At 48.2% G+C, this 12,982-nt stretch overlaps 1 protein-coding gene across 2 annotated transcripts in view; it reads left to right on the top strand.

Moving 5' to 3' along the window:
• The window catches only part of FSTL4 (follistatin like 4), a 365,366-nt gene that overhangs the window by 335,740 nt on the left and 16,644 nt on the right, over window positions 1–12,982 (top strand). Inside the window, exons 9-12 of one of the 2 annotated variants that reach the window (XM_074313508.1) lie at window positions 3,345–3,506; window positions 3,886–4,020; window positions 4,957–4,983; window positions 8,130–8,248. In XM_074313508.1, coding sequence (XP_074169609.1) covers window positions 3,345–3,506; window positions 3,886–4,020; window positions 4,957–4,983; window positions 8,130–8,248 — 443 coding nt within the window. The remainder of the gene's footprint in view (window positions 1–3,344; window positions 3,507–3,885; window positions 4,021–4,956; window positions 4,984–8,129; window positions 8,249–12,982) is intronic. The other variant, XM_074313507.1, reaches the window with a different exon arrangement.

The raw sequence follows: 12,982 nt of genomic DNA, 5'->3' as shown, positions 1-12,982 counted from the left end.
TGAGGTTTATTCCCCGGCCCCCAAGAAATGGATTTTGAATCTCTTTCAAAGGCCCTTTCAGTGTCTAGCAAGGGAATCAAATGTTTCTTTTTTGACAGCCTTTGACTTTGGACGTGATTAATTATAGATTTCCTAACAGTTTGCCATTGAAACATGTTCTACTTGGTCACAGTAGGTCCTTTAAATACCATGATAGATTCAACTTGGTAATATTTTACTTAGGATTTTGGTATATCTAGTCCTAAGTCAGTTAGGTCTGTGGTCGTGCTTCGTGTTCTCTCTGGCAGCAGGTTTTGGTGTCTGGGTTATATCAGCTTCATGATGGTATCTGGACCATCCTCTCTCTTGTAATGCTCTAGGAATTATCCATTCCTTAAACGCACAAAAGAATTTCCTATGAAACAAGTCAGGGTGCCTTTTGAGTTAGTAGTCTTTACTTTTTAGCAGCTTTGTTGAGGTATAATTGACATACCAAAATTGCACATATTGAATGCATCCAATTTGACGAGTTTGGGTTCATGCATACACCCATGGAACCATCACCACAATCAAGGTAATCGATGTCTCCATCACCTGTTTTTCTTGTTTGTTTGTGGTAAGAACACTTAACATGAGAGCCACCCTCTTAATGTATTTTTAAATGCCCAGTACAGCATTGTTGTACTATAGGACTGACTATAGGAGGTTGTACAGCAAATCTCGAAAGCTTATTCCTCCTGTGTAACTGAAAAGTAGTGCTGCGTGATTCCACGCCGATACTTCAAAGTTTCCTTTCAAGTGATCCATTTCATTGAGATTTTCACGTTTATTACCTATCGTTGAATATAGTATTCTCATATTTTTAATCTCCTCTGTGTTCTTTCTCTATTTTTTTCATTGACCAAACTTGCCAGATATTTGACTATTTTATTGATTTTTTTTTTTACAAACTGCCAAGTCTTAGATTTATGTATCAGTGCTACTCTTTTTTTAGCTAATTGATTCATGCATTTCTGCTTCTATCGCTATTGATTCTTCCCTCAGCTTCTCTAGGTTTACTTTGTGGTTGCTAGGCAGGCTTGTGTAAATAAATGGTGATCTTGCAAGAGCCCAAGTTCATTGACTCTCAGGTCCTGGCCACCCATGTCCCAGGACCCTGGGTGCCCTACCACCTTCTCCAACTCCCCACCAGGCCCGTGCTCCTAGGTATCCCCAAGTTCTAGCTCTGTGCTCTTGAATTGAATTACAGCCTACTGACCAAAACCCTGCCACGCATTCAACTTGAACCCCTTTGCTCCCTCTACCACATTCAGAGGGTAGGGCAGTTTCCTAGATACGTTTCTATTTCTTTCCTCTTTGAACTGAGGGGCATCAGAGAAGGGAGATCTGCTTCTGTGTTCCAAGCAGCCCTCCAGGTAGCCTTAGCTAGTCCCCTTTTACCGCCTCCAACCGCAGCGGCCTGATCTGTGACAGGGCCCTTCTGACACACCCTGGAACCCTCCCCCAGAACTGCAAACATAGAGAAACTAGGGAAACCACTGGGGTTTTACTGTTGTTGGGTTTCTGTGTGTCATAGGGTGCTTCCGAGCTCATGTTACAGTAACAGCTCTGGGCCATTCTGAGGGTGGGTTCATGCCCTTTGCCAGTTGTCCATTTGGCTTTCTCCTTGGCCCCCCAACTTTACCCCATAAGTCTGTTACTGAGCAAGGGGTGCCTGACTCACATAGGAACCAATATGGTACTAGCTTTTGAGAAAAGAAAAGGCTTTTATTGCTAAGTCAACCCATAAGGAGACAGGAAATAAGGTTCAAATGTATCTCCCCATCAAGGGTTTGGTGTTACATTTAAAGGAAGAAGCAGGGGAAGTTGTGCATGTTCTGTAGTGTCACATTATTGTAACATAATAAGAGCTTAGCACACATACGCTAGGGGATCGCAGCTTTTCATGCATTGCACCTTTGAATTGGGGTGGGGGGTGTGGTATGTAGTCTGCAGGGGATTTTGACCTGGTGACATTGAGAGGTTGTTCTAGGGTGAATTCTTTCTCTAGTACACGTGTCCAACTAGCTGACTGTATGATCTGCAGCCTTGTTCTGTTATCTCTGAAAAACAACGTAATGTCTCGTTAGGAACAGAACAGGGCCAGTGTAGACAGGTCAGCCAGAGGAAAGACGAAACTCAGACTGAGTTGATCAGATTATTAGCAGCCTCCTGAGTTCCGATAGGAGATGCAGAGCCTGTTGTTTCTCACAAGGAGACGGCACGGTTTGTCCTCAACCCACCCAAACACAGATCACTAGAAACCTTGCTCGGGTTCCAAGATCAACACCACTGCCTCCTTCTACATAAGCATCAATTTGTTCTACAAGTCTGGTCCCAGGAAGTCTTCTCTCTGCTAAAGGACTGGAATGCTTTCTTTCACCAACAGTAGGAGCTTTCAGGTAAATAGTTGCCCACTTCAGGAAGGATCCATCTCCCACCTCCAAAAGCAGTGTGATGTTTTTGTTTGGTTTAGTTTAATATCCTGGTGCTTTTACATAAGCTCTCACGAACCCTTTTTGGAAGTGTGTGCAGTGAAATGTGTGACTAAGGAAGAGCCCTCAATTCCACTGAAAATTGTAATTATTTTCTTTCCTCAGCCCAGAGCTCGGGGTAGGAGGGAAGGTCCTCCAGACAATCCTGACTTCTCCAGGTACCTCCCCACAGACAGCCAAGGTGAGAGAGGCCTGCATTCTGCAGAGGGTGACACCTTACCCACCCATGCTCATCTGATGAGTGGGCCAGGTGCCATCCCCAGGCCATGGCTGAGTCAGGAGCCAGGAGGGCACACTTGCCTTTCACTAGTGTTCCAGGGGCTGACAAGTGGAGAAATAAAAATGACCCACTGGAAAATCAATGGTCTTCCCTGGAGTGGTGATGTAATGAGTGGCCCTGCCAGTCAGTGCCCATAAGTGCTTTGTGAAGCACTTCCTGCAAGAAATTAAGCCCCTGTCCAATGGCTTTCCGATAACAGAAATAATGTATCTGAATTTTATTCATTCAGAAATAAATGTCAGTGGCCGTTGCTCTTTACACGTAGCAGCTGAACCGCATTAAATATTTGGATGTCTTTCTGATCATATTTAGAATAATGATGAGAGCCATGAATTACAGGGTACACAGCCTGACATGTTTATTGCCTGCAATCCATTTTATAGCTTTCTTTTAGGGCTTGAGTTGCTGAATAGGATGATTATAAGCTGGTTGCAAAGAGAAGTCCAGAGTTGCCTCTCGGTTCACCTCTGTGGAGCAGGGTTTCAGGGCTGGACCACAGGCCCGAGGCCAAGTGAGGGCCTTCTCTTACCAGCGCTGACTCTCACCCGCAGTGCCACCTGTCATCCGCGTCTATCCCGAGACACAGGCCCAGGAGCCGGGGGTGGCGGCCAGTCTGAGATGCCACGCAGAGGGCATTCCTATGCCCAGAATCACTTGGCTGAAAAATGGCATGGATGTCTCAACCCAGATGTCTAAACAGCTCTCCCTGTTAGGTAAGAACCACCCTCAGTGTTTCTGTGCTATTCCCATCAAGTTCAAGCTGACACTCTCCCTAGGAATGGAGATGAGAGACGTGATTTGTTTCTAAGTCAGGCATGTTGGGAGTGAACAAATGTCTCCACAAATTTTCCTGCTATCTGGGTTCCCCCAGGTCTTGCAGCTCTCGGAGAGCAATAATGAGAAGCTGCCCATCAGCTCCCAGGTTCATTTCAGCTGTGCTGGCCCTTTCTGGGCCTGTATCAGGGATGTTGGCTGCCCCCACCCCAGCTTAAAGGCTGGCTTTATAACACCAACACTCTCAGTAGCCCTGTGAGGAGAATGTGGGTGGGGGTCTCGCTGAGCAGGCCACCCTGAGCATTGCCCTTTCTGCAGCCAGTGGGAATGAACTTCACATCGGCAGCGTCCGGTATGAAGACACAGGGGCATACACCTGCATTGCCAAAAACGAAGTGGGCGTGGACGAAGATATCTCCTCACTCTTCATTGAAGACTCCGCTAGAAAGACCCGTGAGTGCACTCTTGCCTTTGAGCTCCTCCCTGAGCTGGTTGGGGTGTATGGGAGTAGGGGGTAGGGAGGGAACTAACTGGCCAGGGCCAAAGCCACCAACCATGAGCCACTGAAGATGGGCTAACACCCATATTCTCTGTGCTCAAAGCTGAGGACAGAGGGCACCAGAGGGGAGCAGATCTTCCCTGGCAACCTAGACGCATCTAGGAACCCAGACAGGGAAATTCTCTGGACAGCAGACAGACAGCCCAGGACCACAAGGAAGCTCGCATGTCCTGGCCTCAGTTCTGCCTCCTACTTGCTGAATGACTGAGACTTCTACCCTCTTCTACAAAATCCCTCATCCTGTCCACCCCCAGGGGCTGCTGCCCCACTGTGGCCCTGGAGCGGCCTGCACACACACACCTTTACTCCACAGACGGTAGCCCACCCGCGTGTTAAGGGTGCTCTCCCAAGTGGGTCTGCTGGTGTGATTTCAAGGACATGGCCATTGGACAAGGTCTCTTACCCTTCGTCAAAGACTCCAAGCTGAGTCTTCATCATCTGAATCTTTATCAGAAGTATTTCAGATGGTCTAGCTGAGGAGAATCCTAGCTGAAAATGAGAGTTCTCCTGGAAGCAACCCAGGAGGTCCAGGAAGATGCTGCTCCCTCTTTATCATCCTTGGAAGAAGAGGATCCATTAGCTTCTGTGATCCTGGGACCTGGTTGCAAAGATTCATGAGGAACTGAAAGGGTCCCCTGGCCTGGAAGCCTTTGTCCTGTCCCGAATCCCCCCAGTATGACTGCAGGGGCAGTGAGCGGGGCCAACTCGTGTGTGATGGACTAGATAGCAGCATGTTCCTGAATCACTGCAGTGAAGGTTCTCACGCTGCTTTCTTCTTCTTTTCCTTCTCTCAATCATGCTCCCGCTTTCCTGAATCTCTGCTGCTGCAGTTGCAAACATTCTCTGGCGAGAGGAAGGTACCAAGCTGACATGTTCTATAGTGTGCCTGTGATTGCGGGTGTTTGCGGTTGTATAATGGGCCATCTTTCCAGAAGCCGCCATCAGCTTTTCCAGACACCAAGCAGTCCCCACAAATGGGGTCCATGTGCCAAATCAGATGGGAGGGGGGAGGTCAATGTCAAACTCAAGTGGCACACAGAGAAGCAGTTTTAAAACCTACTAGTGTCTTTAATGGACGCTGGTCCATTAGGATTTAAAACTGGAAAGTTTCCATTTAAAGCTAATTGAAACCTCCCCTGAAGGAAACCAGTGGGCATGGGTTCCCGGTCAGATCTGCGCCTTAATTTTTTTTCCAGTAGCTGATACTGGTCTTGGGGTTTAGCGTGTACTCGTAGTGGGAGGAAATGCTGAAGAAAAAAAGCTGCCTTGATTTCTGTAAATGTATGTTTACATACATATTTTTAAATGAATGCTTTATTTAATTTGTAGTTAGTGAACAATCTTTAGACATTAGGTTGGCCCATACAAATTGCCATTTTTGTACAGCAAGAAATGGCCTAATATGGACAATTTCAGATGGTTCCAAGCATAGCAGGCACGTGTGGGAGCAGGTTAGAGAACCTGGGTCACTGCTTGGGGTGCTGTGCACATGGCGGACCCCAGCCCTGACTCTGAACCCCTCCTGCAGAGCAGAGTCCAATTCCCCGTAAGGTAACTTCTCCAGTTCAGTGGGCGGGGTGGGCATGAGAAGCAGCGAGAAAGCACTATGTGATTTCAGGGCTAAGCACAAAATCACCCCTTTGAAAACCAGCGTACTTCCTGTCTCATTTTGGCTGAAGAACATCGCATGGTGTTACCTACACCCTAGCATGTGCATGCAGACACACACTCAGGACAATTTCCTGAACGTCAGGTACCAAAGCTTACACAGGAAGTCTGGGGGCAAGAAAAAGGCCAAACCCAGAAAGTGCAGCATTGCTGCCAATAGGCTTTAGGGACCCTTGGAAGAGCAAGTCGCAGTGGCAGTCACTACTCATGGACAGTTGTCCCTTCATGTTGCCTGATGCTAGTTCCTAGGCCACAATGCACACAGAGAGCTTTCGCTCTGTGTCTTTAAGAGGTGATGTTTTTCTAAGGTGAGGTACTGCAAAGGGACTCAAGTTTCAAAAGTGGAGACCTGCAAAGGATGCAGGAGGCCCTGGGGTGTGTGAAATTCAGCCACAGAGGCCCACTTAAGGCCCACAGCTGCCTTAGGGCTGGCGGAGCTGCACTAATATTAGACAAGCCAGCAGCAAACCAATCCCATCAGGCTTGGGCAGCCTGCTGGAGACAGGGAGACGCAGAAACAAAAACAAAGGGGATGGCAAGCCACAGGGCACTGTCAAATCTCACTAGGAGAAATGAAATGATGAGAGTACCCAAAAGCAAGGAGAGCTCCTTCATGCCCCTTTAGGATGTAGAAGCTAAACTCAGAACCCCCCAGGGGGCTGGACCGTGAGGCTGGGTTTCCTGTGAAGTCAATTGTTTGTTGAACGAGTATTTGTTTAGCCTCACGTTCCATTGCCAACTGTGAGCAAGTCACTGTTCAGCCTGAACTGTAGCTACACTGGCAAACCCCATGGAGATTCTATTATGCTTTCAATCTTGTGTTGGTCCTTCCAGCCATCGGTTTTCCGAGAAGCCCTAGGAGGCTGTTCCTGGGGTCTGTGGTTGTGTAAGAATTTTGACCCCTGGGGGCCCCTAGGTTCAAGTGAGAAGTTTGCCAAGTGAGAAAGTACAGAAGAGAAGGTCCTGCTGAGGGCTGAGACGAGGCACTCATGGGAGGCTTCATCTGGCTCTGAGGAACAGGCTGCCCAGCATCCAGGATTCCCCATTGGGAGCTGTGCATTTACTCCCAGGCGGGACCAGCTTCTAAGAGGCTGGGGTCAAGCTGTTCGCAGTGGCAGGACCCTTCCTGCCTGGAGCCCCTCTCAGCACAGAATCACAAGCATTGGAGGCTGTGACATGGAGTCAGGGGCCTCTGTCCACACCAGGAGGCACACACACTGGTGTCGTCTCCACGGCCCGAGGTCCAGAAAACTGCCTGCAGGGTCATTGGCAGCAAGTGTAATGGTGATTCCTATTTGCGTGTCTTACTGTTTTCTAACTCACTAAAAATGTACCCAGATGGTCAAATAAGTCAATACACTGGTTTTCTCAGCGTGGTAGAAAAAAGTTTTCTGTATATTTGATTTTCTTAAAATTTATAGAAATCGTTTTACTCTCTACCTTCAAGAGAAATGAAGGGACAGGGAGAAAGCAGGAGGGAGAACTCAAACCTTACCCATCTTGCGTCAGGTTTGTTTATGGAGCAGCAGGGTGAGGGGACAGAGCCCAGAACCAGGACTCAGGTCTAACCCCAGCTCTGCCACAATGGCCCCTCCCTTCCTTGGACCTCAGTTTCTTTGTCTTTAAAATAAGGAGGCTGAACTAGCTGGTCCCCAAGGTCTTTTCTCCCCAGATGGGCCCAGCCCTGAGTGGGGGTCGGGGCAGGCAGGTGATCATGACCAGGCTGTGGGCTCTGTCACCTGGCATGGGCTGCCACGGCAGAGGTGAGAGCCAGCTGTCTTGAAGGAAGGGTTTGCCAGCACAGACAGGCCAGGACTAAGTTTGGACAAAGGAGCACCAGCCACAGCTGTCTTAAGACCTCACATTCCCAGAAGTGGGCACCGCACCTAAATGTGTGTAAAATAAGAGCCTTTGCTTTCTAGGCATCATCTGATCCATTATTTTAGATAACAAATGACCAAGGGAGGCTTGTCCTTTCACAACAGGAGAGATCAAATGTATGTCAAAGTCAAGGCTGTAGTTTATTTGAAAATATGTGTTGGTGGCCAGCCCTGGATGACTGGGGGCAGATGTGTGTGTCTGGGAGGATGGCCTGGCAACTGCCGAGTCCTCAATGTGCAGGACTGACTGACAGCCCTCAGGGCACTGTCTCCCCACACTCCCCACGCACCACCAGCTCATCTCACCTCGCCCCACCTTCACCAGGACTTGCATTTCATGCCTGTACCAGCTGCATCCAAACTGCAGGTTTCATGTATGTCCAGTGTGGCACGGGACCCCCCCTGGGGCCAGCTGCTCGGAGGGGCGTGACAATGGCTGTGTTTGCTCTTCCAAGGCCTCAGTGTGGGGAACATGTTCTATGTCTTCTCCGACGATGGCATCATCATCCTGCACCCCGTGGACTGTGAGATCCAGAGGCACCTCAAACCCACTGAGAAGATCTTCATGAGCTACGTAAGTTTCTGTGCCAGGGCACTTCCCCATCACACCAGACAGAAACCTAAAAGTCAGTCTTTCACCCTGTGTGCCATTTGATTCTTAAATTCCATCTACTATACGAGGTCTGAAATTAAGTTCGTGAACTGGTTGCAACAATGTCGCTAACCTTTTTTGACATCAGAGGGATTATTCATTATGAATTTGCACCAACTGGACAAACAGTTGACCAAGTTCACTATTTGGAAGTGCTGAAAAGGCTGCGTGAAAAAGTTACACGACCTGAACTTTTCACCAACAATTCATGGCTCTTGCATCACAACAATGCACCAGCTCACACGGCACTGTCTGTGAGGGAGTTTTTAGCCAGTAAACAAGTAACTGTATTGGAACATCCTCCCTACTCTCCTGATCTGGCCCCTTGTGACATCTTTCTTTACCTGAACATAAAGGAAATATTGAAAGGAAGACATTTTGATAGCATTAAGGACATCAAAGATAGTACAATGACAGCTCTGATGCCCATTCCAGAAAGAGTTCCAAAATTGCTTTGAAGGGTGGACTAGGCGCTGGTGTCGGTGCATAGCTTCCCAAGGGGAGTACTTCAAAGGTGACTGTAGTCATATTCAGCAATGAGGTATATGTAGCACTTTTTCTAGGATGATTTCTCCAACTTAATTGTCCGACCTCATATGTGCTCTGGCTTCAAGTTTGTCCCAAGGCCAAGAAAGGAACATATGAGGCTGAGAGTTTGAATTCTCATTCCTTCCTCCAGCAGCCACTTCCATGCACTGAGCCCGAGGTGAGGCTCAGGACATACAGATGGATTCTGGCCTCCCCAAGTTCATAGGTGGTAGAGGAGACACCAAGTGAACAAACAGCCGCCCAATAGGTGCTGTTAGAAGGATGTACAAGGTGCCCTGGGACATCAAGAGAGACCTCTCCAGACCTGGGGAAGACGAAGTCAGAGAAGGCTCCCGGGACGGGCAATGCCTGGCTCAGTTTTAAAGACCAAGTAGGAATTGGTGATGGGTTTTTAGGGGAACTGTCCTGAACATGGTGAACAGAGACACAAAACATGTCCTGTGCATAGAACCAAAGATACTCTGTATGCCCAGATGGAAGAGTGGGTGTGGGGAGGGCCTAAGACGAGGACACCATAGGTAAGGGTCCAGGCTGAGGAGTTCTGATGGTACCCTGAAGCTCTGGGAACCCCTGAAGGCTGAAGGATGGCCATGACCATGTTGCTCTAGAGCATGTGCCAGACCTCAGTGAGAGCAGTGGTCAGAAGGCTGCCCTAGAAGCACAGAGGTGCCTCTAGAGGCCGTTGGAATTATCCAGGCGAGATGGTGGTGTCCTGGTTAAGCCAGTGGGAATGGTGAGGACTGAGTAGATTTTAAAGCTATTCACAGGTGAAAGCTATCCACAGAGAACCTGAGAGTAAGCCAAGACACAGTTAACCCAGAGACTTGTGAGGAGGAGGAGGGTGCCCTTCACATGGGGGGACAGAGAGAGACATTCTCTACCACTCTACTACCACGCTTGTCCCTCTTCTCAGGACTGGGTGCTGGAGGCCCAAGACACAGGACAGATGGGCTCCCGTCAAGCAGATGAGGCTGGCCCCTGCTGTGCTGAGTTTGAGGTGTCCATGGGACACATGCACAGAAACATCCAGAAGGCAGTGGGGGAAATGGCAATGGTGAGCGGGAGAGGCCTGGGCTCGCTGGCAGGCAAGAGAAGTAGCTGTAAGGGAGCCTGGAGAACATGGGTCACAGAACCCAAGGAAGGCCAAGTTTACAAAAGGAAGGCGTGCTCAACCAGTTGATAGAGGAGGCGAGCTTAGAAGTCCTTGGTGACCCTCAGGGAACTCGGGGAGAGAGCACAAAACACGTGAATGCCTGGAGTGTCAGAGGTGCTATGAACAAAATACGAGGCCAGGTGGAAAGTGGCAGCTTGACGTGCAGTGGGCAGAGGCAAAAGAGATGATTGCTGGTAGCCGATCGGGAAAGCCCTTGCAGCCCTCAAGACCTAGGTGTCAGGAAGTGGCCCCCAGGGCTGTACTTCCTCACCCCACCCCACCCCACCCTGGGACTCTGTCCCTCTGGTATCCCACTTGGCTTTGCATTGCTGGTTTCTTGCATGAGGTCTGATCTCTTCTACTAATCCCTAGCGACTTGAAGGGAGAACTATAGCATGAATCCAAGAGTCATGTGAAAGCCCCTACATGCCCTCTCCTTGAGGACATACAGTGAATGAACAGAAGTGACGGGCTTGGAGCCCATGGCGGAAGTGGGCTTGTCCCAGGCAAGTCCCTAAAACAAGTTTGCTGCATTGTTGTGCTGGCTGTTGGTGTATCTCAGGCTATTGCGTCTCTTACATTTGTAGCTTGGGAGCAGCTGTTTTCCAGGCTATTTCATTTGAATTAATTTTAAAGTGTTACCTCTGATGAATTTTCCCTCCATATAATAGAAACAATCTAGAAAGAATTGTCCCGGTTCATTTCTAGCTGTTAGGTTTGAGTAGCTGCACCCCATCACATTGGCTCTAATTTTCATATATATTTGCAATATCCTAATCTGTCATTTGGGAGAAATCCCTCAAATCCTAACCAGGAAATTTTCCTAAGAAACTAAAACAAGATATAGTAAGAGACGTCCTACAGTGTAGCAGGCAATACAAGACCACGGTGAGATATGGGACAATTCCACACAGTTTTCTCATCTAGAAAATGTCCAAACATTCCCACAGGAGGGTTACCATGGAACAACCCTCTTTCTAAAGTGCTGGGTGAGTAGGAGGTTGGTGCATCTTCTCTTGGCCGCTCTCCTGGGTTGGATGTCTACTTTACCCAGTGGGAAGCAGCATGATTAATGGATTAAGGGCAAAGGCTTCAGAGGCAGGCTGACCTGGGTTCAGATCCCACCTCTGTCACTCAGCAGGTGGTGGCGAAAAGTTACTTAACCTCTCTAAGCCTGTTTTCTCATATGTAAATTGGGGTTATTATGAGGATGAAATGTGATGACAGAGAGTGGCAAAGGTAAAGGAGAAAGACCTGTCTTAAAGCTATTGTAGCCATTTAGGAAAGACGTGGGGGTAGAAATGGAAAGTAGATGAATTCATAGATTTAGGAGGAGTCTTGATAGCCCTCAAGGACGAGTTTGCGGTGAGTCGTACAGGAGAAGAAAGAATCAAAGATGGTGGTCATGCTTTGGACTTGGATGACCAGATGGTGATGAGGACCCAGAGGGAGGAGAGGAACAGTTCAGGTGTGAATGGTCAAGTATGAGGCGGCCATAAGCGAACCAGGTGGAGAAAGTGGTTCTGAGCTACAGACATAGATCCGGGAGCCAGCTGCACAGGGATGTTGGCTAACGCCAGATGAAGTTAGCCAAATCGTCAAGGGGATGTGTGAGTGATTTGAGAGGGGCACGTAGAACAGAACCCTGGGGGCCATCACAGTTAACAGGCAGAACAAAAGGAACCACAGAGTTGGGCCATTTATGAGGAAAAATATGAGAATGTATATCATGGGAGACAAGGGAAAAGAAGGCTCCCCTTTGCACTCATTTATTCATTCAGCAAATATATTTTAAGCACCCACTGTGTGCTGGGCACTGTACTACCATGTTCCCCTGAAAATACGACCTAACTGGAAAATAAGCCCTAGCATGATTTCTCAGGATGACATCCCTTGAGCATAAGCCCGAATGTGTCTTTTGCAGCAAAAATTGATATAAGACCTGGTATTATATTATATTATTATATATTATATTTATTATATGTATTATATATGATTATTATAAGACCCAGTCTTATATAAGTCTTATATTAAAATAAGACTGGGTTTTATATTAATTTTTGCTCCAAAAGTCGCATTAGAGCTGATGGTCCGCCTAGGTCTTATTTTTGGGGAAACACAGTATAAGACCAGGTCTTATTTTCGGGGAGACACAGTGAGTGCTAAAGACTTAACAGTGAACCAAACAGTCAAAGAGCCTGCTCTCCAGGAACTTACAATCTAGCAAAAGAAGAGAGACTAAGCATAGGTGGACAAATAAATGCATAAAGTCAAGTGGCAAATGAAAGCTGCAGTGAGGTAAGGGAGCGAGGAGGGCTAGGGGCGAAGCTGGATGAAGTCAGAGACAGCCTCTCAATAGGTCATGTTTAAGCTGAGACCTGAAGGACATGAGGGAATACACCATGTAGGTATCTGGGGAAGAGCATTCCCAGCACCGGGCACAGCCAGTGCTAAGCCCCTGGTGTGGGAGGGTGGCATGAGGGAGGGAGAGCGAGCAAGCCGTGTGCACGGAGTAGGGTGGGTAAGGGAGAGACAGGCCAGAGACGGCGCAGAGGTGTGGCAGGAGCCCGCGCTACAGGGCCTGGTAGGTTTCCGGCAAGGCTTGGGTGTTATTCTGAGCAAGACGGAATGTTACAGGGGAGGGGGATTTGAGAAGAGGAGAAACATAATCACGATGATGCCTGTGGTTTCTCATAGAGGACAGGTTGGGGAGGCCCGGTGGGATCACGGGGCAATCTGCATGTTCCAGCCGTTACTCAGGTGATTATGGAGCTTGAGCCAAAGGTGACAGAGGTGGCAGTGCTAAGAAAGCATTGAATTCTGGACCTATTTTGAAGGTAAAGGTGAAACTATTTTTAATGTGTTGGGTGAGGGTTGAGAGGATAGGGAGAAAAAGAGCAGTTAAAGATAGTTTTTGGTCTAAGGAAATAAAGCAAGGGCACTGCTATTTTTGA

Source organism: Rhinolophus sinicus, linkage group LG10 (genome assembly GCF_036562045.2).
Source record: "Rhinolophus sinicus isolate RSC01 linkage group LG10, ASM3656204v1, whole genome shotgun sequence".
Lineage (NCBI taxonomy): Eukaryota > Metazoa > Chordata > Mammalia > Chiroptera > Rhinolophidae > Rhinolophus > Rhinolophus sinicus.
This window is presented reverse-complemented; position numbering and strand designations above follow the sequence as displayed.